A 24704-nucleotide genomic window follows, 5' to 3' on the forward strand; every position below is an offset into this window, starting at 1 on the left:
ACCTCCTCAAGCTCATATTATAAGTAAGGAGGAGTCTTATCATGCAGCGTGTGACTCACCTTGTAGACGATAAAGTCTTCTCTTTTGCTTCTTAAATAGTTTGACAAGTTCCCATACTTGCAGAACTCCACTATCATCATCAAGGGGCCTGTTGATTATGGATTTTTACAACAATTATTGCCTTAGCTTAGATATGATAGTTCCGAATAAAGAAAGGCAAAAAAGAGAGAGATTCCCATTTTTATTTAAAATGTAACGTTGTACTGACAATTTCGCAGTCAATCACTTTTTTTCTCTCCCAAAATATCAAAACAGTAGCATCACAAATAAAACTGTTTCTTTCTCACTAATGAACCTCACCGCCAGGCTTTGTGCAGGCTCCCAGTAGGTTGACCACGTTCAGGTGATGGCCAATGTGAATCAGGATCTTCAACTCTGACATCAGAGCTTTCCGCTCATTTGATGTAGCTCCCCCTGCAACAATGTAGACATGAATAAAAAAAATATTGAGCTAGAATGATGCACCAGTAAACATTGTTTGAATGTAATTCTCAGACCTTAAAGTTTTGTTTTTAAGATCCCTCCAGCAGTGTTATGTTTATGTAGGCTTTGATTGATTAATGACATCTTGTGAAAATAAGTTTAGATCATACTCGACGATAACAAAATTTTATATAAGCAAAGCTACAAGATGATTTTTTTACAACAACTTTTGCATTTCAGGGATAAATTCTTTGTATTACAGCGCAAAGGCGGGAAAACTCTGGTAGCAGGATTACTGGGGAATTTAATTTTGAGAGTTCATTTAATCTGATGGAAGTATAAAAACATTGTTTTTGGCCCAGGATATGAAACCGATATTGATTTAGCACATCCACAAAATTAAATACCAACACAAAACCCAAACATAAAAGAGAGAGAGTTGCTCACATTACCAATTTTGATATGTTCATACATTATGTAAAGTCTTCACCTTGAGTTATGAAAATCAAGATTCAGAAGTTGTTTAATGTTGCTTCAGCCAACCCGACATTTATGAGCTAGAAGCTAAAGCAGTCGGTGAGTCCCAAGATAAACCACGGTCAATTTGAGGAGACCTGCTGCTTTCCATTAAGTTTGACCTACGACAGCAGGAGAGTCTGTTCCTCTAAGAGAGCTCATGAGTTACGCTGAGACGATGATTAATGGGATGACCGCCCTGTTTCTCATCCTCACTGATACATCATCTCCATATAACCCATCAGTGTTGGGTCTGCAGTTCTCGAACACGATAAAATATGAGATATGTCTTAAATTATGTCTTTCACACATAAAACTTGGGGTAGTAAAATAGCAAAGTGTCAGTCATTTAAACTCTTTTAAGCGTGTTGGTTTTCCTGTTTTCATTTTGATCCAACATTCATGTTTTCTTGGGTATTTGGAAAGATGTTGAAATGGGATTGTAAATTATCCCTCCTCATTCATCCAAAAAACAAGACTGGAGAGGAGATAGTTTCCAAATGTTAAAGTCTCTACAATGTGGTAAAAATAAATGCAATTGTTATTCACTTGTTTTTGCTGGGGTTTTTTTAAACTCCTTTTAGCTGTGCTTTGAACTCATCTTAACCTGCAGATTCTGGACATTCTGATCTGAGCTGTCAGATCCGCATACACTCAATTTTTTCATCAAGGACAGGGTGGGAGGGCTTAGCCTTTACCTCTAACTGCACTTTGCAAGGAACAGACACCACATGCTTTTCTTTGAACTGATACGCCATACAAACATTAATTGCAGGCATATGTGGTGCTGTAGGTCATGAGTCTGTAAAATGCACAAGAAATAAATCCTCTGCAGGTATGACAGATAACTGTGATTCATCCGCTATACCCATACAATAGTTTACTCTGTAATGGTTTGGCTGGCTTGTTTAACATGAGTCGTGGTGCGTCTAAGATTAGAAAAATGGGGCCAAAGATGGGATATGTGCTAAAGAGTTGAGTCACTGTATAAAAATGGCATCCTACCTTTCAGCATTTTGACAGCTACAGTCTTGCAGGTTGAGAGCTTGTCAATCCCAAAGGCAGAGGCCTCCACCACTTTCCCAAAAGCTCCGTGTCCGAGAGTTTTGCCTGGCATAGGAGGAAGATATCTGATAAGTTGGACAACATAAGAGCTTCCTGCACCGCAGGGAGAACATTCAGACTGAATTAAATGTCAGTCATTGGCAATGGCTCTGTAATTAAAACAATGTGCTGGAGCTCTCATCACCAGGCAGTTTTTCTAAAGAATTTATGTTTCACTTAAATCTAAATGACAGCACAGGTCACTGATACAACAACACATCAGCTGCAGAGAGGGGTGACACCTATTCCACTGAAATGTAACTTAGCATACCCTAACCCCAAACCAAAAAAAAATAAAGTTATAACCTTATTAAATACCATCTTGTGTCGTGTGGACTTGTTTTGGGTGTATTGATATTTTTCAGCAGGTCAAATATGAATAAATACAAATTGCTCAAACCAGAAATGGAAATTCAAGTTTGAGCTGCAACTTTTGATTAGAAAAGAGGATGAAAACATCCCAAATATCGTCACAAACAAAGACAGTACATGGTGGATTGTGTGCATGTCCATTCAGTGGGCTAGCTCGCTAATATTTTTTGATCTTATGCCAGGTATGGTGTCAATATCAAACATCATTTTCAACAACTACACGCATTAAAACATTATACATGTAGGTATACAGTATATTCAATTAATTGTCTTTATAAGAAGTCAAGCATATCACAGTGTTAAACAGATGCATCTCTTTAATGCCTGTTATGAAACTCCTTGATATGAAAAACTGGTTGGGTGGCAAAGTTCTCACCTAGTCGCAGGCGATCTCGGGGAAACTCCCATTTGCTGCTGTCATATTGAAGAAAATCATTCTGCTCGTCGAGGGGGCACTCGTCAGGATCAATGATGATAGATGGACCCATCTTATAGTGTGCTGGTTGCTGCAAGTGTTACAATACAAATTGGGAAGTCATGAATATCATAAAGAATTATTTGAAATGAAAATGAAAACCATCGCACAATTCAGGCTTTTCAAGAACATTTAAGGTGATAGCTACAAATTTAAATGTTGACTTGATCATTTAAATTGAATTCGTTATCAGGTAAACTATGTCTCTTCACAGTTTTTGTCTGTGTTACATGAACACATGGTTCTCCTTTGAGCCCATAGCGAACATGCAAACATGATTAGCACTTCCCAATTCTCAGGAAATGTCGAAATTATAAACATTAGCTAAATTTATTCTTCCATGAAATCATATTTCACAAGAAGCCTGAGTCAGTCGCCAGGGAAATTATTCTATAAAGTCTGTGCTATAAACAAAACAGGACCTGCAAACATTTCACAAAAGCAATGTGACTTGTTTGACAATTTGAACTTTCCACAGTTTGGCAAATGCTAATCTCATGTGGTTTCTGTGAAAAAGAAATAAAACAGCGCCATACCTTCCTCAGTTTGCGTATGAAAATGATGAGCATGAGCCAAAGGAACGTTGCTGCAGCCCCCGTGCACACCAGAATGATGACCTCAACGTTTGGCTTCCCCTCGTCGCCTGGAACGAGAAGAACGGTTGTAAACTCGCAGACCACAGAGAAATCACAGTGTACTTTTCATGACATCATAAATGGTCATACTAATTTGACAAGGATTTGTGAAGAATTGTGAGCAAAAGAAAACAATCTAACAAATTTGAAAACTTTTTTTCTGTTTCTCCTTAAATGTTCTCTGAGGTTGAACTTCAGAAAGAAGCGGAAATAAACTCAGATATTTATTCCTTGTTTGTTCGGGACATGATTACTAAACTTTTCCCTTTTGTGTTTTTATCCAAACACTGTTTTCCGACGATCCATGCTTCAATGGAATGGATAACAGTAATTAGTAATTAAACAACAAGCAACATTTAGGTCTATCATAATAATAATAATCTATTAAGGTGCCTCGAAGTAGTGACTATTAGCTGCATCCAATCACGCCACAGAGCAATCCACCGTCATTTTAAATGTAAATGTACATAAGTTAAGAGAGCACCTTCTTCTCCAATTATCAACTGTTTGTTTCCAGTCCCTAGCTTCTGTAGTTGTCAATCTCCTAGGATTTATTAGTGGACCTCTTAACACTTCACAGAGGTCATGTCCTCAAGGCATGGACCCTCTGCCAGAGCCTAATCATAAAACCTAAGAAGGACCTCAATCAGCATTCCTGGCAGCCACAGATTTTCTGTCAGGGGAGACTTTTCATACTGAAGTCATGCCAGAGCTATTTGTCGTGGGGGTTAAGAAAACATATGGCTAACAGGACCTCTGATATCTTCTGAATGGAAATAAAATGAGTGACTCTGCTGCTGGGACAGATCTGTAGGACTCACCAATTCCCACTCAGGTGTCTACTATTGTGAATGTAGCTTCTTGGAGTGTCAGTGTTTTTGAAAGTTAGGTAGTGAATGCATTACCCTGTCTGTCTGAATGACTTACCTAGCACCGTAACTACAGCACTTGTTTTCGCCATGCCCTCCACATTGCTGGCAACACACTCGTAGAAACCCTCATCATCTTTCTTCACCCTCTCGATGGTCAGAAGCCCGTCCTCTCCGAGTGTGATACCTGCAGCACACAACCTCTCAGTCAAAGTGATTGCTCAAAGTTTGAAGATAGTGTATTTAATTAATTTGGACATTTATCTGCAGCTGCAGGTATAATGACAAAATCAGGCAGTTGAGCTTGTTCAAAAGATGTGATTACGCAGAAGAAATGACACGGTGGACATTTCATATTTCAGCTGCTTTTCACTATGAGCTCAAAATAAAAAAATTAGTTGAAACCAATATCATTCTTGGTTTCACCTTAAGACAGCAATAATTTCTCTCATTTCGAGTCTTTTAGGAGTAAATGCATTATTGCTTTCATGTAAATAAATCTTTAATATGTACACACAACCTAACAATATAAACAAGTAATATCAAGTTGAACCTAGGAGCATAATCTTCTAAAACGACATGCAAATCCCTCTGTACTGTATACAAAGGACATTTCATGTCTTGGGAATGCACATTTAGAGCGGACATAATATGAACTGTGAATAACAAACTTTGTCTGGTTTTGCTTTGAAAAAACTGGATAAGCATAATGACAGCTTTACCTGCTGATTATATTGTCACAATCTTATCTTAATAAATATATGATATCTTTTAGCCTTTCATCTGCTTTGTGTAGCACTGCCCCTGGATGCCCTTGTGATTCAAAATGGCACATTCAACACTTCTCTCTGGTTACCTGGTCCTTCTTCCACTGGAACGCCATTTTTGTACCACAAGATGTAGGGACGAGGCACTCCAAGAGCAAAGCAAGCCAGTATCAGGGTGCTGCTACTGTTCACGTCTTGATTAGTTAGATTTTGACTCAGCCAGGGGCGCTTTCGTGCTGCAGCAAATAAAAAACAAGAAGTGTCAGTAAGAGGTGCTTTCCTTCAGTCAGTTCAGTTCAAGTGTTGCAAGTTTGTTTTCAATATTTATAGTACTAGCATCACATGTCTACACATACACACAATGACTAATTTAAGTAGGCACATCAGCGGATTGTTTGATGATAGCTACAACCTTTGGAATGAGTGTTGGAATCAATAACAATTATACAAGAAATACAAAATGCAATTAGCTTTTTATAACCTCATTTTACTTACCGTCCACATTTAGTGCAGCTGGCAGTTCAACCCTCTTCTGCAGCTTGACACCTCGGCACCTGTAACCTTTGGCGCTGTTTTGGGACACATTATGCAGATGGAGCGAAATAGAAATGGAGTAGTTGCTAAGCTGCAGGCTGGACACATTGGAAGTGATCGTTTGATTCTTGGAATCCAACCACTGCAGATCTGTGTAGAGGTAGCGAGCTGCCCGACAGGTCAGATTTACATCATCTCCCTCAATGGCCGCCCCAGGTTCAATGGTGAATTCCTCAGCTTGATCTAGTGTGATAAAGAAGAGACCTGGTCATCTGTTGTTCATGCACAAATGGAGACACGTACGCTGCTGGCCCGACCTCCTTTTTGCGAAGAAACGTTTTAGACAAAACTTCTTGTTGCAAGGCCAGGAATGTCAAATTTGCAGTTATTTCCTGTTACATCAGTGTTAATTGGAAGCATGTTGTTGGTGGACAGCATCACTGATAGTGCTCATGCACTCATCCAATACGAGAGGAGCTCAGTCTGGGCCCCAGGGGGAACCAGACTGTGCTTGTTTGTTCAGATTGCTGGAAAGCATTCTGTGTTCCGTAAGAGAGGACAGCTGTTATTACAATTCTGTCCTCTTTTCAAGCAGCATTCCTTCGTTCTTCAGCTTCCTCACCTCTGGAAGAGAGCACAAGAATCCTCTTGGGAACCCCCCTATGCTGAGAGGCTAATTCTTTGGTACTTGGCATCGCTTCAATTATAGGTTTACCTTCATCCATCGCTCAGCCAACAAAAAGCAATCCACTCTTTGGCAGATACGATTCACTGAACTATTAGGGAAACGAGCTTCACTTAGTCCCAAAGTAAATTTTGCTTGTGTGCACTGACACCTCATCCTCACTATTGTTACATAACTGTCTCAATGGATATTCCTTGTAAGAACATTTGGAAATGCTCAGATGCACATAAAAAAGTACATTTTCATAGCAGCAGGCTCACAGAGAAAGAGGAATGACCTGCAAGCACCGGAGCAGGAATGCAGTTATTCATAGCTGTTTTTAAACGCATGCCATTATAGCAATCCATATGGCAATGGACATGTTTGCCTCTCTTCCACCCTGAAGCCGTTCAGCTACAGAGGAAGATGGTTTCAATTAATGCCCCCCTCTGGTTTCTTTATTGCACAATACAATCTGCACATTCCTTCCCTGCTCTTGCAATTCATTACAGCGTGTACTGTATGAGTAGATCATTTAAAAGAATCCAGTACATGGTATAGTGTGCTTTTGCAGTTATTGTAAGTAAACTCAGCAGAGTATATCTGCATTTACTTTCAGTTGTTAAGCTGTTTAAACGTTAACATTTTAGCTTTCATGTTTTTGGGACCTACTTACCATCAATGTAGAAAGGGATCACCCACTTGCTGATGCCGTCTTCATTCTGAGCCAAACAGGTGTATTTTCCTGATGTGCTAGCCTCTCCTATCACCAGGGTGCTCACAGTCTATTTTGGATCAATAAGGGAGTTATAACTGGTTATTCAAAGAAGAATAAAACATTTTGTAAAAGATGAAGCAATTGCTTAATATCACAATACAAACTACAACTTTGCCTCAGACGTTCAGTGTGGTTTATCTGTTGAGATTCTATCAACATCTAAGCAGTCACTGTTAACAAGAGGGAGAACGGGTCCGGACCAAGCCTGCTCTGTTTCATGCTCTCAAGTACATCACATTAATGAAAGGATACATCTGGAGTTTAAAACCAACTGAGTCTCTTTTAGACCTGCGCTATAGATCTAGTGCCTGGACTCCATGTTAATTTCCTGGAAAGCACTTCTAATGCCAAACTTCATTTTGTCATCACACCAGGACAACTTTTTAATGGCTTAAATAGACAAAATAATATGTGGGACTTGGCTGGGGGCCAGACTGTGTGGGGTTCTGTTTAGTGTCCGTAGAGACATCTGTGTTTTTGGGGGGCAGTCAGCTACATCAAAGAAGTGAATGATGTGGGTGTATTGTCTGGCTGTATATTGGCCTTAACTTCCTGGTCTTGTCGGAGCTATTGTGTTGACTCTCAGACACACAGCTGCAGCCATGAAACAATTTTAACCTTTCCCGTATTCACAATGTTCAACACACAAACATTCAGGAAGTGTTAATAGTAAGATCATATTGTCTGATTCATTTTGCTCTGGCATTTGTCAAAACACTGATTAAGTGGTGCTGAGGTATTAAATTACGGCTATTACTCACCATGATGTAACCTGAGCTCAAAAAACAGTCATTTAAATGGTTACACAAAGTCCCAAAGAGGTGACCCAGCCAGACGCACTGTGACCTTTGTGCCCATGTCACCCTCTATGTTTTCCTTATATTATCATATTATATCCATCTCAACTGGGTCTTGTGGGGAGCAACTCAGAGGCCTGGCCCTGACTACGTTCGTAATCACAGGCCAACACGATTTATGTAGGGTGACAGAGAGGAATTCACTTCCAACGAATCCCTCTTCTTTAAACTGATGCTTGTTATCATTGACCCTTAGTCCTAACCTCCATAAAGCACCAGCGTTTGGCTGGTACTTGTAAATTAGAGGTGCGCCCAAATTTATTTCAAAGATATATTATAAATCATGTCCTGTGCAGAAAGCTGAATTTACAGTTATTTGATGAGCAAAGAAAATATATAATCCTGAGTGTCTAATCATGCTTAATCAGGAATGCAGGAGTCAATACATTTTTAGTTATGCATGAGAAACACAGGCGAACAAAACTGTTTGGATTGAGAAGAATCGCTGATCTTTCCTCTGCTGAAAACCTTTAAGCCAATGAATATGTTTCCTAATTTGACCTAGCCTGCTGTAATGGGTTTCTTTAACATAATCCTATAGACAGGCTCTTGCGAGTCATGCAAGGCCTGGTCTTAATTATGATCCGGGTGAACAGTTTTAGTAACACATTCCCACAGGACATTTGCAGCAATGTCTCCAGTTTCCTTAAAACTGTGGCATGTTTTGGGTTTGCATGGCAATATTTGTTTGATGAGGAAAAGCTGGGGGACTGGTAGGCCCCACAATGATGCTTAAGTGTTGATTTTGCAGACAACATCACTGAGAGGAGTGAGACAAGAAAGTCTGCTAAAATACAAAGACCCCTTCTATCTGCAGAAAACACTGTTTTCATGCTACAATCAAGATATTTTGTACAAGTATAATTATATATGCTTACATAAAAAAAGCACAATTCCAGCTGTTTCCAGTGTGCACATTGTAGTGGCTCATCTACAAAAGTAATGGTGTGGAGAGTCTTCTGTAAAAGTCTGTGGTCTGCCCTTTGCACATGCATGGCTGTAGCTTTGCAGTGTTTATACAGCCTAGCTCTAAACGTTTCAACATCCAAAAAGATTAACTGATGACAGAATCAAAGAAGTGTCATTGGCTGGATGAAGCTAAAACTGTTTAATTTACAAGTACTGATGAACTGTGACTGTCAGTTATGGGTGCAACATTTCAGGAATGGTAGGAATGCTCTGGTGAGGATCTTTCTCCTTATAGGAAGGCCTCTGTACCAAAGGGAATCCAATGCAATTATGCTAGTGTGTTAGCAATTAAATCTATGTTGCAAATGTACAGTATTTCTTAACATTGCATTTTCATTTTCAGATGTAGCACATCATATGCGTGAAACCCAGAAATTTTCCCATCGTTTCCTGGTTGCTTATTTCAAGAATAAATCAAGCCATTTTAACTACAGCAATGAAAAAAACAAAATTGATTTCCTTCAAAAGGGACTGATGAGGGCATTTTCATGGGTTTTAGTCACGGTTACACAAGTCAAAACTAATGCAAACAAAATGAATCATTCTCAGTACGGGTAAGTACTGCATCTATGAAGGAAAATGTGAGGATTTATTGATTTCAGATGTTGAATGGCACTTTTATGTCTCTGTCCAAGCTATTGAGTGTTCTGCAGATCTCTGGAGATCTTAAAGATCAAAGTCTCATACAAATCCTACTGATGAGTTGGTCAATGCTATTTGTCTTCCTCATTTCATGGTGAGCAAAGAAGGATTCAAGTGCCTCTGTTATTTGAAAAAAACATGTGAAACAGCAAACACAAAGTTAAACCACATACCTTGTTCTTGCCTTTAACCAGTTCAGGATTGATGCTTATGCCCTTAATCATATTGCGTGTGTAGTTTTCCCTGTCCTCTACTTTGACCAGGATTGGCATGGTGTCATTACAACTGCAGGACAGAGAAAGTGCAAAAATAGATGTAAGAAATGTACAGTTGTCAGAACTAAACAATAGTATACAACACAAAAGGGACAAAAAATACTTTCTTTTTGTTGTAATTGGGGACCTTGATATAATACTAAATCCCAACTTGCTCAGATCCCATGGTTATAAAGTATGAAATTGTAAAATCCAGGTGTAGACACGCCTGTTTAGGTTATAAACCTACAGAAAGCCTTGATTTAACCCCCACCCCTCAAAGCCTTCAGCGCCTGTGGAGGGGAACAATCAGCTTGATGAGAGGAGATGCACAGGAGGAAACAGAAACAGCAACAGGAAGGGCTGTGCTGTGCGTCCCCTTGTGCAGGAAACCCCCCCAGGCTCTGGCCAGAGGAGATAAGGTTGTTTCTGAGACCTTGGCGGTCAATAAGGGACAGCTGATAGCTTCTCAACCTGGTGATAAAGACACCCCTGAAATTCTGTGCCCTGCACTAGCTGCCTGAATGCGCATCCAAAATAGCAAGCTACCCCCCCCTTCACATTTCCCATCCTCTCCGAACTCCCAGAGATTTAGATGAGATATGATCTTGAAGGGCGACAAGTTGGATTTACAGTGACAGGTACTTTACAGGGTCAGGGCTGTATAAAACAAACATTTTGCACAATTGGCTTCCAACCAGGCTATAACTGCTCTGCTGTCTCATTAGCTGCCTGCCCCAGCCGAGCAACTGTTCCTAGTGCCAGCCCTGATTATCTTTAGGCCTGCAGAAAGAGCTGCTTTTACCAAACTAACATTCTGCTATTATAAATCATAAATCTGGCATGGTGTTTCTGTGATAATAATAAGAAAACAGTGAAAGCACTGCCGGGGAAACACCATTACACATTTAAGATAATTCAATTTCTTTCTAAGGCCACGGTCCACAATGTTGTTTTTGCTAATGGTGGTGAGGCCTGATAACCCGAGAGTAATGGCCCATTGTTTTCCTGATCCTGCGACTCCCGGGTCTCCTGCTGTCAATGAGGAGGCGGGATCTCAGGGAATGTTCATGTTGTTTGTGGGTTCACTACCAGTCCAATATTCATGAACAGTCACTCAGACACTTGGTTCTCTTTGGCTTTTTAACAGGGCTGGGAATCTGAGAGGAAAATATTTCCCCCTTCAGTCTACACAGACACTGATTACAGAGTGGTTCATTTCTCTAGGGCTGCATGTCTTTGATTACTGTGTTATATTCTAGGCCAGATTTAATTCAGGCAGTGCACATTTGTTTGATATTGAGATCATGTGGCTAAAATGGTGGCTCTGGACCGTACACGATGAAATGATGAATAATTCTGAGGTGATACCTAAATTTGTGTCATGAAACACAGCTGTTTTATTTTTCACAGTACACAACATGACCACTGCACTGTAGCATAGTTGGCACAAATTGATTCAGTATTAGATAATGTTTAGTATTCCTCATGACTGATCAAATTTGTGCTTCAAATCAGGAAGAAAAACCCTCTGCTATGGTTTAATTGTTCAAGATTAGGGTTAATGTCACAGACCATGAAAGCAGAAAATCAGGTTTAAGTGATACAGTGCTTAGATTAAGATGCAATAGTGACTCACTCTTTAAGAGTAGGTCCTGAGTGACAAGGTTGCCAGAGCCAAGTTATGTTTGGCAAGGGAAACCCGAAAGCAGTGCAGGTTAGCTGATGCTGTCTGCCAAACATGTAGGGCGGCACGTCCACGGTGGCGAGCTCCGCCTCTGAAATACTTGGCTTCACTGTAAGAGAAAAGTGCACATGCAAGTACACAGACACACAACCACACACAGAGGGAGAGAGAAAAGGATAGACAACAGGTTAGATGAACCATCCACAAACCAGCGTAGCCCACTTTGGAATCTCATAATGTCTTTATAATGAGGGGCGACAGTCATGATGGATAGCCATGAAAAAAGGTGCTATTGACACCCGTTGTCCTTTGGACACTGTTTAGGAAAAGAATGGCAGGATGATTGGCTAGCCTGGGGCTGAAGGTCAAAAAACGACCCCACTGTGGCCCACACTCAGGTTAGTGAATCAACCATGTGTGCTGCAATCAACAACAGACACAGATCCTTGTGCCACCTCAGGAGGCAGTCCACATCATTCAGCCATTCTCTCCATGACATCCCACTACACACACACACACACACCAAATAGAACACATTTCTAATTTGGGACACTGTGACAGCTCTAAACAACTGATGAAAGAGGTTTAAAATAGTTCTCTAATTAAAACCAGGAACCTCCTCTCAATTTGTTTATTTGTGTCCGTGTTTTTGTCATTCCAATAAGATTAAAGTCTTTTGAATCGGGTCAGTCAAGTACCAGGAATAAAGCTTATACAAGAAAGAGGGGGTCTCATTCTCTCCACTTTTTGGCACTCTAGTTGGATTCCAAGTTTATGAGTGAGGAATACAATTAAAATAGCTCTTCGCTTCATGGTATCTTACAGTAATTGCCCTATACTTCACTGTTTTCTATAGCACGAGAGACTTCATCTCAGTAAACATATAAAACACAATCTCTAGATTAAACGGCTATCAGTCATCAAAAAGGTAATTCCAATGACATGCATGCCCAGTCATTGTTTTTCCTAAAGCTGTATACATATTGTAAGGAACACTTTGTTTATACGAGCAGCACTGTATATACACATGGTGAGGATGCAAATAAATGCTGGGGTCTAGGGACGTTGGAGCGGCTGGGGTCTGCGTGCAGAATACAGCCCAGGCCATTTACACACTGCGCCAAGCCCCTTCAAAAGATCCCCAATAATCAACAACAGCTGCCCCAGCTACGTCAATCCAGCCCTGGAATCAACAAGCCCTCAAATTCCTCTCATACTAGAGCTGCTACCTGCCGTCCAGCAAGCTGTACTAAGAGCAGCTACAGTGCTGAGGCAGCCGAGGCACTGATTCATTTCCTCAGGATCAGCAAATCATTATCTAGTTTATGGCAAGAGCTTACTGTTGACTACCAGAGTGTAGGTCAGATTCCTGTGCAAGCCCTTTGCTTGGTTGCCCAGGCTTATGGTGAAGATCCCAGTATGCTTTTGCTGCACATCTGTGATGATCAAGTTAAAACCAGACATCTTGTAACAGGTGGAATTCTTCCTGATAGGAACCCCATCCTTGTACCTGAAGATTTGTGACACAGATTAACAATATCAATCAACAGAAGTTTAACTAACAAGCTTAAATGTTTTTTTTAATTACGATTGTTAACAGTTGCTTACCATGCTAACATGTCTGGTGTTGGTAGAGCATTGACCTTGGGCTCAAACACAAGCCTTTTTCTACCTTCTTTGACAACCACTGTACTCGGCCTCTCATGTCTGTAGGAGATATTGAGGAATGGATGCTCTGGAACAAAAGAGTAATGACATACATTGGAATTCCTTCAGCGGGAAAAAGGATGTGAAAATCATCACATAATAGTTTCACCAAAATGACATGATAATCCAGACTACTCTGTACTGCAATTTTGAGGGTTAATATTGTGATTTTTTTTACCCTCTCTCTTTAAGTTTAGAGGTGATGTCAGTCCAACTTAGAATTTAAAAAGAAGAAGTAAGAGGCAGATGACGTTCATGTCACCTGTCATCAACCCTGCACTAGTGGTGTTGCACGTGGTATATTTTTCTGAATATTTCCTGCTGCGTTCACACATTGACTCGCCCCTTTACACAGAAATTTTGATAGGGGCTGTCAGGAAAAAATCTGACAGTCAGTGATAAATTGTTTGGGTTCTCACATGTAGATCACTCTGAAAACAAGTTTTGTGCATGTATAAAAACAATACAGTTTTAAACTTGTCAACCCATCCGAGGCATACTCACCATAGACAATGACTTTAGCTGAAGCATTCCTATGTATTGTGGGTTCAAGCTCAGCCCTGCAGCGGTACACCCCTTTATCATCCATTGTTATGTTTGGCAGGAATAAAGCCTTGCTCATCACAAGAACCTCGGCTTTAGAGAATTTGGGCTTTGTGGTGTAATGTCTGTTGTCCTGAAAAAAGCAGGTACAATAAACATGTGGTCTCTTTAACAAGAAGTACAGTAGCTACAGCAAATCCTTCACTTACTCTCCTATTTGGGAAATCCCATGTGAAGTTTATTCTTCCATTATAGGTGGTCTCACCAGTACAGTTTAGGGACAGGGTGTCTCCAACCAAAACTCTAACACGCTCTGGAGTGACCTTCACATTTTTGAGAACAATTGCTGCAAAAAGGAGACAAAAATAAGGAAACTGTTGAGTAAGGGCAAAAGCAGGGCAAAAAAAAAAATCATAAGTTTGTTCTAACTAGTTATGATTGAAGGTTAGAGACAGAGCAATCAGGCTTCAGGTGTATTCTAACTGAAATACTAAAAAAAAGATGAGTCAAGACAGGCAGACAGACAGACAGGCAGACAGACAAAAGGACAGAAAGACAGACAGAAAGACAGAGAGTAAGACAGACAGACTGACAGAGAGTCAGACAGACAGACAGACAGACAGTCAGAGAGACAGACAGACTGACAGACAGACAGACAGAGAGTCAGACAGACAGAGAGTCAGACAGACAGACAGACAGACAGACAGACAGACAGACAGACAGACAGAGAGTCAGACAGACAGACAGACTGACAGACAGACAGAGAGTCAGACAGACAGACAGACTGACAGAGAGTCAGACAGACAGACAGACAGACAGACAACTCACTTAGTCTCTTTGGCATGTACGTGGACTCGTGCTTACGACCCTTGACCATGGTCTTACAGGTGAGTATATTAATCATATCAAAGGGGCCGTAGGGGATCTTGAATCCCACCTCTGGATCCCAAACCATTTCCTTAACCATCCTCTCTTGTAAAAGTGGGACCTGTACAAAGAGAGAAGAACAGAGAGGTTTGTCAGTTCCCATGGATAGTTGGTGACACTTTAGAAGTTGACTGAAGCTCACTGAACCAGACAGACCAAACATGCTCTACTTCATTTAACATGTAAGTCATGCTCTACTGGGCTCAGCTGGGGACAGACATATTTTGAGTGAAAGTCTTGCTGTTTTTTTTTGTGCTGTTTTTTTGGAATGTAACATATGAAAACTTTCACGCAATGGAGCACATAACATTTCAGACTCTGAAGCGGATGTACGTGCCGGCTGCTGTTTGTTCTCTTGCCAGAAGTTTGGGTTGGGAAAGGAGGCAAGGGAAGGGAAGGAAGGAAAGGCAGCAGGAAGGAGAAGTACCACTGAATAGCTAATATCAGGAAGGTCCCACAACCACTATCAGTGCTATCTGAGTCATATTTGTTTGTCCTCAAAGACAGTGTTGCATGTAAGTATGCAACCGATATGTGCAACACACCATTGCTGGGCAAGCTTTTGACCACTGACTTATCTATAATATATATGTATAGTATCACTATGTTTGTATTTCTTTAAGTTTAATGCTTCTATTTTAATCCTAAACTTCTAGCCAGGGACAGGGGTTGCAAATTAGCCACGGCAAGAAACCTGTAAGCAGGACATCTACTTTGTAATTTACATATGAAGCAATGTTTATTGCATATTTCCTTGGTAAAAAATGAATAAAAAATAAATAAAATAACAAATATTGTTTGCTATATGGTATCAACTTTTTAACCCTAATGATGAATTACCTGTTGTTTCCTGTGTCTGAAGCAAGGTGTGCTGTTTTTTCATTGCATTTCCTGATGTTTGTAAGAGTGAGGAGGACTAAATTTAGTCTGAGGGTCTATTCTGAGAAAATCACTCTTGGAACACCTTCCTGCTCTTACAGGAAGCAGACTGGATGACTCCCTCCGCTGTCCCTGAGCTTCCCTTGGAAATGCTAGTGTCCCTGGTCTGTTTCAGTGTGCTAAAGTGATTTAACACACAGAGGGTATGAGAACAACTGAGACCCCTTAAACACAGAGGGGAAACACATTTTATTTCAAAGACAACAAATAAGGTTATCTTTTTGTGGTATTAATAGAAATCCTCCTCTTTTGCTTGGGACACTTAACATAGTATATAATCAAAATACTAACAGATGGTCGGGTTTACTCTTAAGGTAGCCATAGTTTATTATGTTCATCAAGATTACATTAAGAATGCTTTAAGAAGTACTAGTCACAAAAGAAGCAGTTCTGAAAGACTGATTTTGTGAGACCTTACCCCTGTCAGTTCTACCACAGTATCAGGGGAAGAAGTCCTGCAGGGGACCACGAGGCTAGTCTCATGTCTGTAAATGCCCAGGACGCCGTGATTCTGGGGCTCCACAAATGGTTCCTCTTCATCTGTAGGACAGAAAAAACACAAGGTCGGTAACACAGGTCAGTACTTTTGTTTTTTAGAGAGCAGATGTGGCCCCTTATTTTTATTCCGTTGGGTGAACAATGTTTTGTTGCAAATTTACAGCTGCTGTTCTGTGAAAAAAAAAGCTGTTCTACTAGTACTGAATTTAGTAGTGCAATTAAATTAGGGAAATGTCAGGTCATCCAGCACACAGAGATCAAATCTCAGATCAGTTCATCAGTTCATTCTAACCTGATAAGGCAGTAGAGCACACATAGAGCAATAAGAGAAGTTGTGCGTTTTTACTGGGCACCCAGGCATCACACAGCTGCTGTGGAAACTTCATGATGACACATACAGTCTGCGATTTCTGTAAAGTCAAGCAGTATTGGTGTAATAAAACAACTGTTTTTTAAAGTAATCATGTAAAACGATTTAAATAACAGCTAAAGGTTGTTGTAAAGAAAACATTGGTCCAAACACAGGCGAACAGGAGAAGGAACAATGTCGGACCCAACATTAAGTTTAGCTTACATCAATTTATGGTTCTATCTCTATCTAATTTAGAAACCACTTTAAAAATGAACCGGAGTTTGAATTCATACTCATAATGTGCTCTTCTTATTCTGCCAGGCATATTCTTTATTTAAATGGGACTGTTACTGTAACTTGTGCCATGCTCGCTTACAGGGAGACTTAGGAAAACAGTAGCCGGAGCAGGAAATCACAGTCGGTGACCAGGGCTTCCTGTGCAATCATGCTCACTCTTTCACCTCCAGGAGAAACCATACTAGGAAAGTAACCACTTCCTCCCTCCAACTCTCTCTTCTGAGAAAAAGACTTGTAGCACTTAGACTAGCACTTAAGTCTTCAATGCATATTGAAATACATGTAGTTATAGTACATCATTTATTTTTTTCTTCCCTTCTCCTTTTTAACACTGAGGATTCTTTTGCTTTTTCTTTTGCAGACCAATTCTTTTTTTCCTACATGAATATTTTCCAGCTCTTGTATCTTTCCCAAAATATCAGATTGCCCTTTAAGCATCACGTTAGGGCTATTATGTGCCACTGTTTATGGACTCAATTTAACACCATATGCCTCCGCTGGCATCAGCAGATGACAATCACCCTGGGGAAAACCTCACTTATCAGTAGTCTTTCATGACAAAAACAAAGAAAGTTAAATCATGGAATGAAGACAAAAAACTCAATTAGAAAAAGAAATAACCTTCATCATTATGTCAGTTAATAAAAAATGATCTGTTATTCACATCAAACTCAGTTTTTTCTCAGGATGGAAAATACTTTAATTTGGGAGTGGTCGAAGTGCTTTGCCAGTCTCACCTTGGACATAGACATAGGTTGAGTTGATGTGGTCCAAACCATCTTTGGAGTATAGACAGCTGTACCTTCCTGTGTCCACAGCTTTCAATTTAGTGATTGTCAGTTTGCTGCAGTGGGAGTTAAGGTGATGTCTGGAATCACACTGCTCCACCTTAACACCCTCTGAAGAGATCGATCGACCGGGATCTGCAAGAGTCCAGCGTAGCAAGCCATGGCCTCTGACAGGAGACAGAAAGGGACATTAGTGGACAAAGCCCTGGATAATGACACTCGGTTGACTTTTAATGACTGAGGATACATTTATATAAAAGGAAAAAAAAGTACACTTTAAATATAATTTTTTCACATTATTTGTACAAGGGGAAATCAAACATTGCTGTTGAGCTGTTGTGAACAGAGCACTGGGTCAAAAACTTGGATCTATTTTTAGGGAAAGTGTCACAGCTGGCAATGACCTCACAAGCTTTTATTTCAGGATGGCAGCCGCTGCATCTCCCCTGGGGAAGTCTCTGACTGAGTTTATTTTGAGTTAATCTCAACTTATCCAACGACTTGAACTTTCACATGGAAACATGTTTTTCTTGACTGATGTGCTCAGCTAACACATTCTTTCCACACTGCTTCCATTTAAAAACTCTCATTAAAGAGATCCCAGAGGAACATCAAACATGTCTCGCATACCACTGACATTGCCTGCAGAATTTTGGGTCAAGTAACCTCCAGCTCTGATCCAGTGACAGAAAGAAGACAATTCTGGATGGGAGTCTTAGCATATGGCCTTGTAGGGAAGCATTACATTGGATAGACATGAGTCCTTCAACATTCCTTGAAGTCCTACAAAATGATGCAAGACCCTAAATTCTTAACCAATGTGATTGCACCACACTTGGGTCCAACCATCCCTAAAGTGATTTGCAGCAGGCTGATAGATGTGACCACCACCACTGGTTCTCGTCATAGATTGTCCAAGAGTCATAGAGTCCTAAAGCCTATGCATGTCCCACTTATTTCCCCCCTGGGTCTTCTGTCATCTAATGAGAGCAGAGTAATTTATTAGTGGCAGTGAGTTTCTGGACTCCTCCTGACCAATAAAGGGAAAGAAACTTGGCCCATTACATTTTTAATTGTCAAAACTTAAGAAGATGGGGCGTCACTGTCCTAGTAGTTAGTTTTCGAGCCCCATGTACAGAGGCTACAGACTCTCAAATCGGGCAGCCCAACTTGTGGCTCCTTTGCCGCACATCATTCCCCACTCTATTTGTTTTCCTACTTTATCCAGTGTCTTGTCTTTGTAATAAAGGCATACAAAGTACAATGGACTCATTTAAATGTTACTTTTGTTCACTAGGCAAACGTTTGGATTAACTCCATTACCTGCATATGAGGTTTAATGATTCATCCTTATGAAGAATGAGGGGCTTGTCAGAGGGCAGAATCTTGGGCGACTGATCTCTCTCCAAATGCCCTGTTGAACAAAAAAACACAAATGCAGATTTAGAGAACTTCACATTTAAAGCAACTATTTAGTAGTATTTGTAGCCATAAATAATACTAAAAATTAGCAAGAAAAACATTTCAGGACAATTCAATGATTTAGAATCACTTCGGTGCATGTGGGTTCATTTTGTGCTGATATGCTCCTGTCCTTTATGCAAGGGTTTGTCTGCTGTGAGAGCACTAGGGGTGTTTCCGATTCAAGGAGGACTGGGTGTTAAATAATAGTGGTCTGGGATGAGCAAAAAGAAAGAAAGTAAGTTGAATAGTTTGTGAAAGGGACAACATGGGGAGCAGTCGCACCACTTTGCCAGAGAGGTCAAGGCCAGAATCACACAGAACGAAGCCAGATGAGTTCCTCTGCATGCACTTCCTCTACATCTACCTGCTTCAGTGGGTGCTCCCTTCCTCTCATTTAGGAACAAGATGTTTTTTCATCCACTATTGACCTTGCACTAAGAGTGCTGTTATAGCATTATCACAAGAGAAACTAAGAGGTTCAGATGTTTGTCTCAAAGGTGGCCTTCATTTGGTGTACAGCCAGCTATATCTGTTGAGAGGTCCCTCTTGCAGTGATCAACATAGGAAACACTGGGTTCTCTCTGTTATCCAAGAGATGTCACAGCCCCATATGTGATTTCCTTCTTTTCTCTGAGCTCCCTGAACAGCTTGTCATTGTGGTCAGACAACAACTTAATTAAGTCAACTCTCAACATGTGACAGTCTTCAGGGAAGCATTTATTTGTAGCAGAATCGAGATGGACAATAGAGTTATACAACAGTCTCCAACCAGACTGACATGATAACACGTGGTGGGTAAATGTGCATGCACATGAAAACCCCATACACACACAAGTGCACTTGCACTTACAAATGCAAACACATGCACAGAAAAAAATCCCACTCCCACATACACACTTACTTTGTTTTTTTATTATTATTCATAACAGCTGTTTAACTCAGCAGGATCTAGTGCCAGTGGTGGTAGTAGCACTTAATATCCACTTTCTCACAAAACATTAGAACATGATTGTTTTATTGTCCAAGTTTATTTAACACATGGGTGGGGTGGGTGCTTGCGGTCTTTCATGCTGTTATACCATGTTTGTCAGACCAATGACAAAATAAGGCACAAACTCTGTTCTTCTGGCACCAGCAGCATCATTGATGTATTTGGTTACAAAGAACCACAGTCTATTCCAGCATTGATAGTTAGTCATGCTTGTAGTGAAAACTAGCTATAAAACCTGCCAGGGCATTGGATACTATTACACAATGCATTGTTAATTGTATACTGGATGAGCTAGGTGAAAAGGAAAACTATTTTAAGTTTCAATTGACTATATCTGCCTAAACCAATTAGACGTAATGCACAAAAGGTGAATGAAAAAAAAAACATTTTAATTGCAGATAATGGGCCTTTGAAATGTATGTCTGTATTTTAAATATAATCTTAATTTATCTGACTTTGATTCTTGTCTAAATGTTTTTCTTTGTTGTGCAGTTGCAAATGAATCCGCTTTTGGTCCAAGAAGAAAAAAATACGACTTTATCCGACAATCATTTTTATCATAATCTTTATGCTGTGATGTTCTGATTAAAAATCCACATATGTATGAATGCTGACATCTGTTTGTGCACAAAACATCAATAACAGTAACTAACAACATCACTCTGACCTTGAATTGCACTAGCGGGCAATTCGTCTATTAAAACCGGGCATTTTCCCCTGTACTCCCAGGTAACACATTTCAGATGGACAAATCAGCGGCCCCCCCCCCCCCCCCCCCCCCCCAGCAGCCCACCAAAAGAGAAAAAGTAAATCCCACTGTTGTCTGTTTACACCAGCACCTTCAAAACTCCCACCTGCCCAAATGCCTGCCCAACACTGACCTCAGCGAGTGCCAAGACACCCCTAACCCCCTACGACAGCTGTGTGGTGCATTCCTGCAGCAGAGTGCCTGAAAAATGCCAGAAATTGTGCTTATTGTGTTGGTTCAAAGAGCCCTGAAGCTGGTTCTCATTAAGATCTATTAGGAAGAGGACAGGCATGAAAAAGAGTCCTGGAGAGAGAGAGAGGAAGAGGCTGCGTGACTTCTTGTTGAGTTACTTAGTCAACTGATGATGCCAGTCCCATAGCCCCACAATCAGAATGGATATAGGGCCAGGTTTGATCACTTTTTTATGTTCTTTTTCACAACTGTCACTAATAGAGATAAGTAACAGAGTGAGAGTGTTGAAAGGAAACATTTGTGGCAAGTTTTTTACTAGTCAGGAACAAATCAATTAGATTCCAGGAATCTACGCCATTCTGGAATGTTTGTGGACAAAAATAAATCGATTTAAATATTTTGGCTGAGAGAAACGACAAACAAGAACATTAATCAAAAGACTCCTGTCAATAACCTAAGACGAGCCTGCATCAATGCAACTGAATTTGTTGAGTGGAAAGATAACGTGTCAACAACTTGTCAGAAGAAAAGGTTATTCTTTTCTATTTCTAATAACAAAAAAAGAAAGAAATTGCGTGTTACAAAGTAACATGGTGACAAGATATTTTGTGCAAAGCTACTATAGTTTGAGATAAATAAAGATGCTTGTTCCCTCAAGATTGTTTTCTTTAGTGCTTTATTTTTAAAGGGCTACTTTTATTTGTTTTATATTTTTCTGTTAATTTTTATGGCAATCTCACTTTGGTGAAGCACTTTGTGACCTTATTCTGTAAGCTACTTTATCAAATTAACTTTACTTACATCTTTATAATACTTTTTATTGGCAATAATATTTAATAAATCTGGACTACAGCCATCTGTTTTGATTCTTTAATCTAATTACTTCATAAAGCCGATGGTCGACTGTCCTTGTTGTTAGCAAAATGTCACCAACCTCACAGCATGTCAGTGGCTCAAGTTTGATGTTGTGTAATGAAACCATTGTACTGTATGCGATGACTGTACTGTCCCTAATTTAAACTGGTAACTACTGGACACAACCCTTAAGCGCAGAGAAATAATGTACGGAAATTCACTTCTCTTTTGTGTAGAGAAAACCCAACCCCCCTGAGCTCCCTGTGCTGTCATAAAACCACAAGACTTTCATGAATTTCAAGGACAGAAGATCTTTTTTGGTGCCTTCAAGGCAAAGTAACAATGCAGCATGGCTATCCCTTGTTGAGCTTGAACAACTGTCTGCCAAAAGATTACAGGGACACACTTTGCTTTTATGAAAGCCATGGTAACAGGGGCATCCAAGTTAATAGTCACTTTTCTGCCTGTCCACTGAGGGGGGTGTCACGCAATCTGTCTACAATAGACTGTTGATAGTCTAATAATATAGCTCAAAAACACTGCAACACGCTACACTTGAACTAGTTTGTGAATTTTAAGGTTCATTCAAAGTTATTATTTACTTGCATATTTGCCACCACTCCTAACAATATATAACTTGACTGAAAAGCAAAGTGTAGCAAACATAAGGAATGTATCTTTTTGCATCATTCCAGCAGAAGTACAGTTCATATTTATTTGTAAGATGCTTTTTTAACACAAACAAATAGACAAATTCCCCAAAGACTCAACACTCTGAAACCTGGACATGACTTAGGACAGGACAACCTTCCACAATAAGAGGTATCTACCATTTCTCATGTGGCCAGTGAATCCTGGAGTATTTCTCATACACAGAGCCCTCTTGAAACTTCTCTACTTTGCCAACAGCAAGGTTAAGACAACAGTTAAGAAGAGTGCCTTTTTTTATTAGCTGTATATTAGCCATTGGAGATTTGGAAGCAATATGCCCCAGACTTCTCTTAAAAAGGCAAAATAAAGGAACATCTGGCCATGATGGGTGGCCATTGTAGGTTATATAAAGCTACGTAGAGCCAACAAACAGGAATCTCCAGCTTGAGAGTCCAAAATTGCAAACCCAGAGGATTCCTGTTCCATAATGTATGATTAAGACTAGTAGGCAAACAGAAGCTCCTTGAAATTGAAATCCCATGCAGGACTCAAAGAAAATATATTGCTGGATCATGATGGATATTCCTAGTATGGACCAGATGCTGCAATCATCCTATAAGAAGAGCTACACAGAGCAATTTGTTAAGTTAAATATCCATGTGTAAGTGGATGATTTTTTCCTGCTACACTGCTACGTCTCACAATCCAGGTGAGAGTATGTGTGTGTGGATGTGTGTGTACATGTGTTTTCCCTTTGCTGCCTGTATGGACCCAGATGTACTGTGGGTGAGCAATGAGCCCCCAAAGCACTTGGTTGACCTCTCATCACTCCTTTTTTCCACTCCATCTCCAGTGTCCCAGCAGGAAGGACTAAATTACTCCAAAACAAATTAAACAAAACATTAAATCACTCTGCCAAAAATGATAACCTTAAAAAGTGTCTTTACAGTAGAAGAAATTCGTTTTTGGCAGAGTGTAGAGAAGACATTTTTTGGTCAGAAATAAAGGAATTTGAAGACAAATTACAGGCGTCTCTGCATGGTTCACGATCATTTCTTTTATCATTCATTACATCTTCCTGTAATCACTTTGCTTCACTTGTTTTTCCAGGAATTGGCCTGTTCCTTCAAACTAGAAGGACTTAAACAATGTAAACCTACACACATAAAACATTCGATTCTTGGACAAATTTACCTGGGAAACACAAGAAAACATTTAAGTTAACCTGGATAAAGCACATCTTTTAGATGCGCAGACAAATTTCTTTGAATCTAGTATTGCAAGCATGAGACGCACCAAATAAATACAGAAGCCTTAAAGTCTTTAACGCTGAAACAGATCTATTGAGTGTCAGTCAGAGCTATTTTGTGTCATTTATAACAGTGTCAATGGGTCATCTGTCAAAAGAAGATTAAAGTGAAATATTACCAAATCACCAAATAGGTCAGACTATATTTAAGCCACCCCGTTGACCCCCTTTTCTTTCAGTCACTAATATAATAACAGAATAAAGACTAAGGTGAAAGTGTGAAAACAGAACACTTAAAACATCTCCCCGTAGAAAGATCAAAGCCTTTAAGATGTTGCACCATCAGCCACAGGATGCAAAGTGAATCATATTTTATTGGCTAAGCATGAATTTGCTGTTTCCGTTCAGCTCTACTATCTTTCACACACCTCCGTCTTAGTAGAAAGAACCTGATGCAGCAGAAGTACAGTTTGATAGCTCTACCAGTCAGCAGCAATGCAGAAACAATACCCTCCTTTCCTCCCTGCCATTGTCTTGTGAATGGAGTTTGACATAGCTCAGAAAGAGCACAAGGAGCTCAAAAAGAAATCTTTGCACAGGTAGTGTGTCACATTTCCGTGACCTTTACTGGCCAGAACAATTCCAGGCTGCCTCTTGCCCCTACGTCCGCTTCCTCCCTGTGTCTTTCCCACGCTTTGTGTGTGGACAGTGAAGGAAATCTACTTAAAACATTGTCAACAAAGTCTCATAGGCTGTATATGAGTGTGTGTGTGTGTGCACGCATGCATATGTGTGTGTGTGTGTGTGTGTGTGTGTGTGTGTGTGTGTGTGTGTGTGCACGCATGCATATGTGTGTATGTGTGTGTGTGTGTGTGTGTGTGTGTGTGTGTGTGTAAT

The 24704-nt window shown here is 40.2% G+C and overlaps 1 protein-coding gene across 1 annotated transcript in view; it reads right to left on the bottom strand.

Annotated features, from left to right (window-relative positions):
• The window catches only part of kdrl (kinase insert domain receptor like), a 43028-nt gene that overhangs the window by 16996 nt on the left and 1328 nt on the right, over window positions 1-24704 (bottom strand). Inside the window, exons 2-20 of the mRNA XM_020635793.3 lie at window positions 18981-19071; window positions 17607-17824; window positions 16141-16262; window positions 14685-14844; window positions 14066-14202; window positions 13818-13989; window positions 13215-13341; window positions 12947-13116; window positions 11559-11715; window positions 9839-9950; window positions 7096-7204; window positions 5717-5998; window positions 5311-5457; window positions 4513-4641; window positions 3487-3593; window positions 2852-2981; window positions 2005-2109; window positions 361-474; window positions 60-148 (exon numbers count right to left, since the gene is read on the bottom strand). Of these exons, the coding sequence (XP_020491449.2) occupies window positions 60-148; window positions 361-474; window positions 2005-2109; window positions 2852-2981; window positions 3487-3593; window positions 4513-4641; window positions 5311-5457; window positions 5717-5998; window positions 7096-7204; window positions 9839-9950; window positions 11559-11715; window positions 12947-13116; window positions 13215-13341; window positions 13818-13989; window positions 14066-14202; window positions 14685-14844; window positions 16141-16262; window positions 17607-17824; window positions 18981-19071 (2678 nt within the window). The remainder of the gene's footprint in view (window positions 1-59; window positions 149-360; window positions 475-2004; window positions 2110-2851; window positions 2982-3486; window positions 3594-4512; window positions 4642-5310; window positions 5458-5716; window positions 5999-7095; window positions 7205-9838; window positions 9951-11558; window positions 11716-12946; window positions 13117-13214; window positions 13342-13817; window positions 13990-14065; window positions 14203-14684; window positions 14845-16140; window positions 16263-17606; window positions 17825-18980; window positions 19072-24704) is intronic.

The sequence above is a fragment of the Labrus bergylta genome, chromosome 9 (assembly GCF_963930695.1).
Source record: "Labrus bergylta chromosome 9, fLabBer1.1, whole genome shotgun sequence".
Lineage (NCBI taxonomy): Eukaryota > Metazoa > Chordata > Actinopteri > Labriformes > Labridae > Labrus > Labrus bergylta.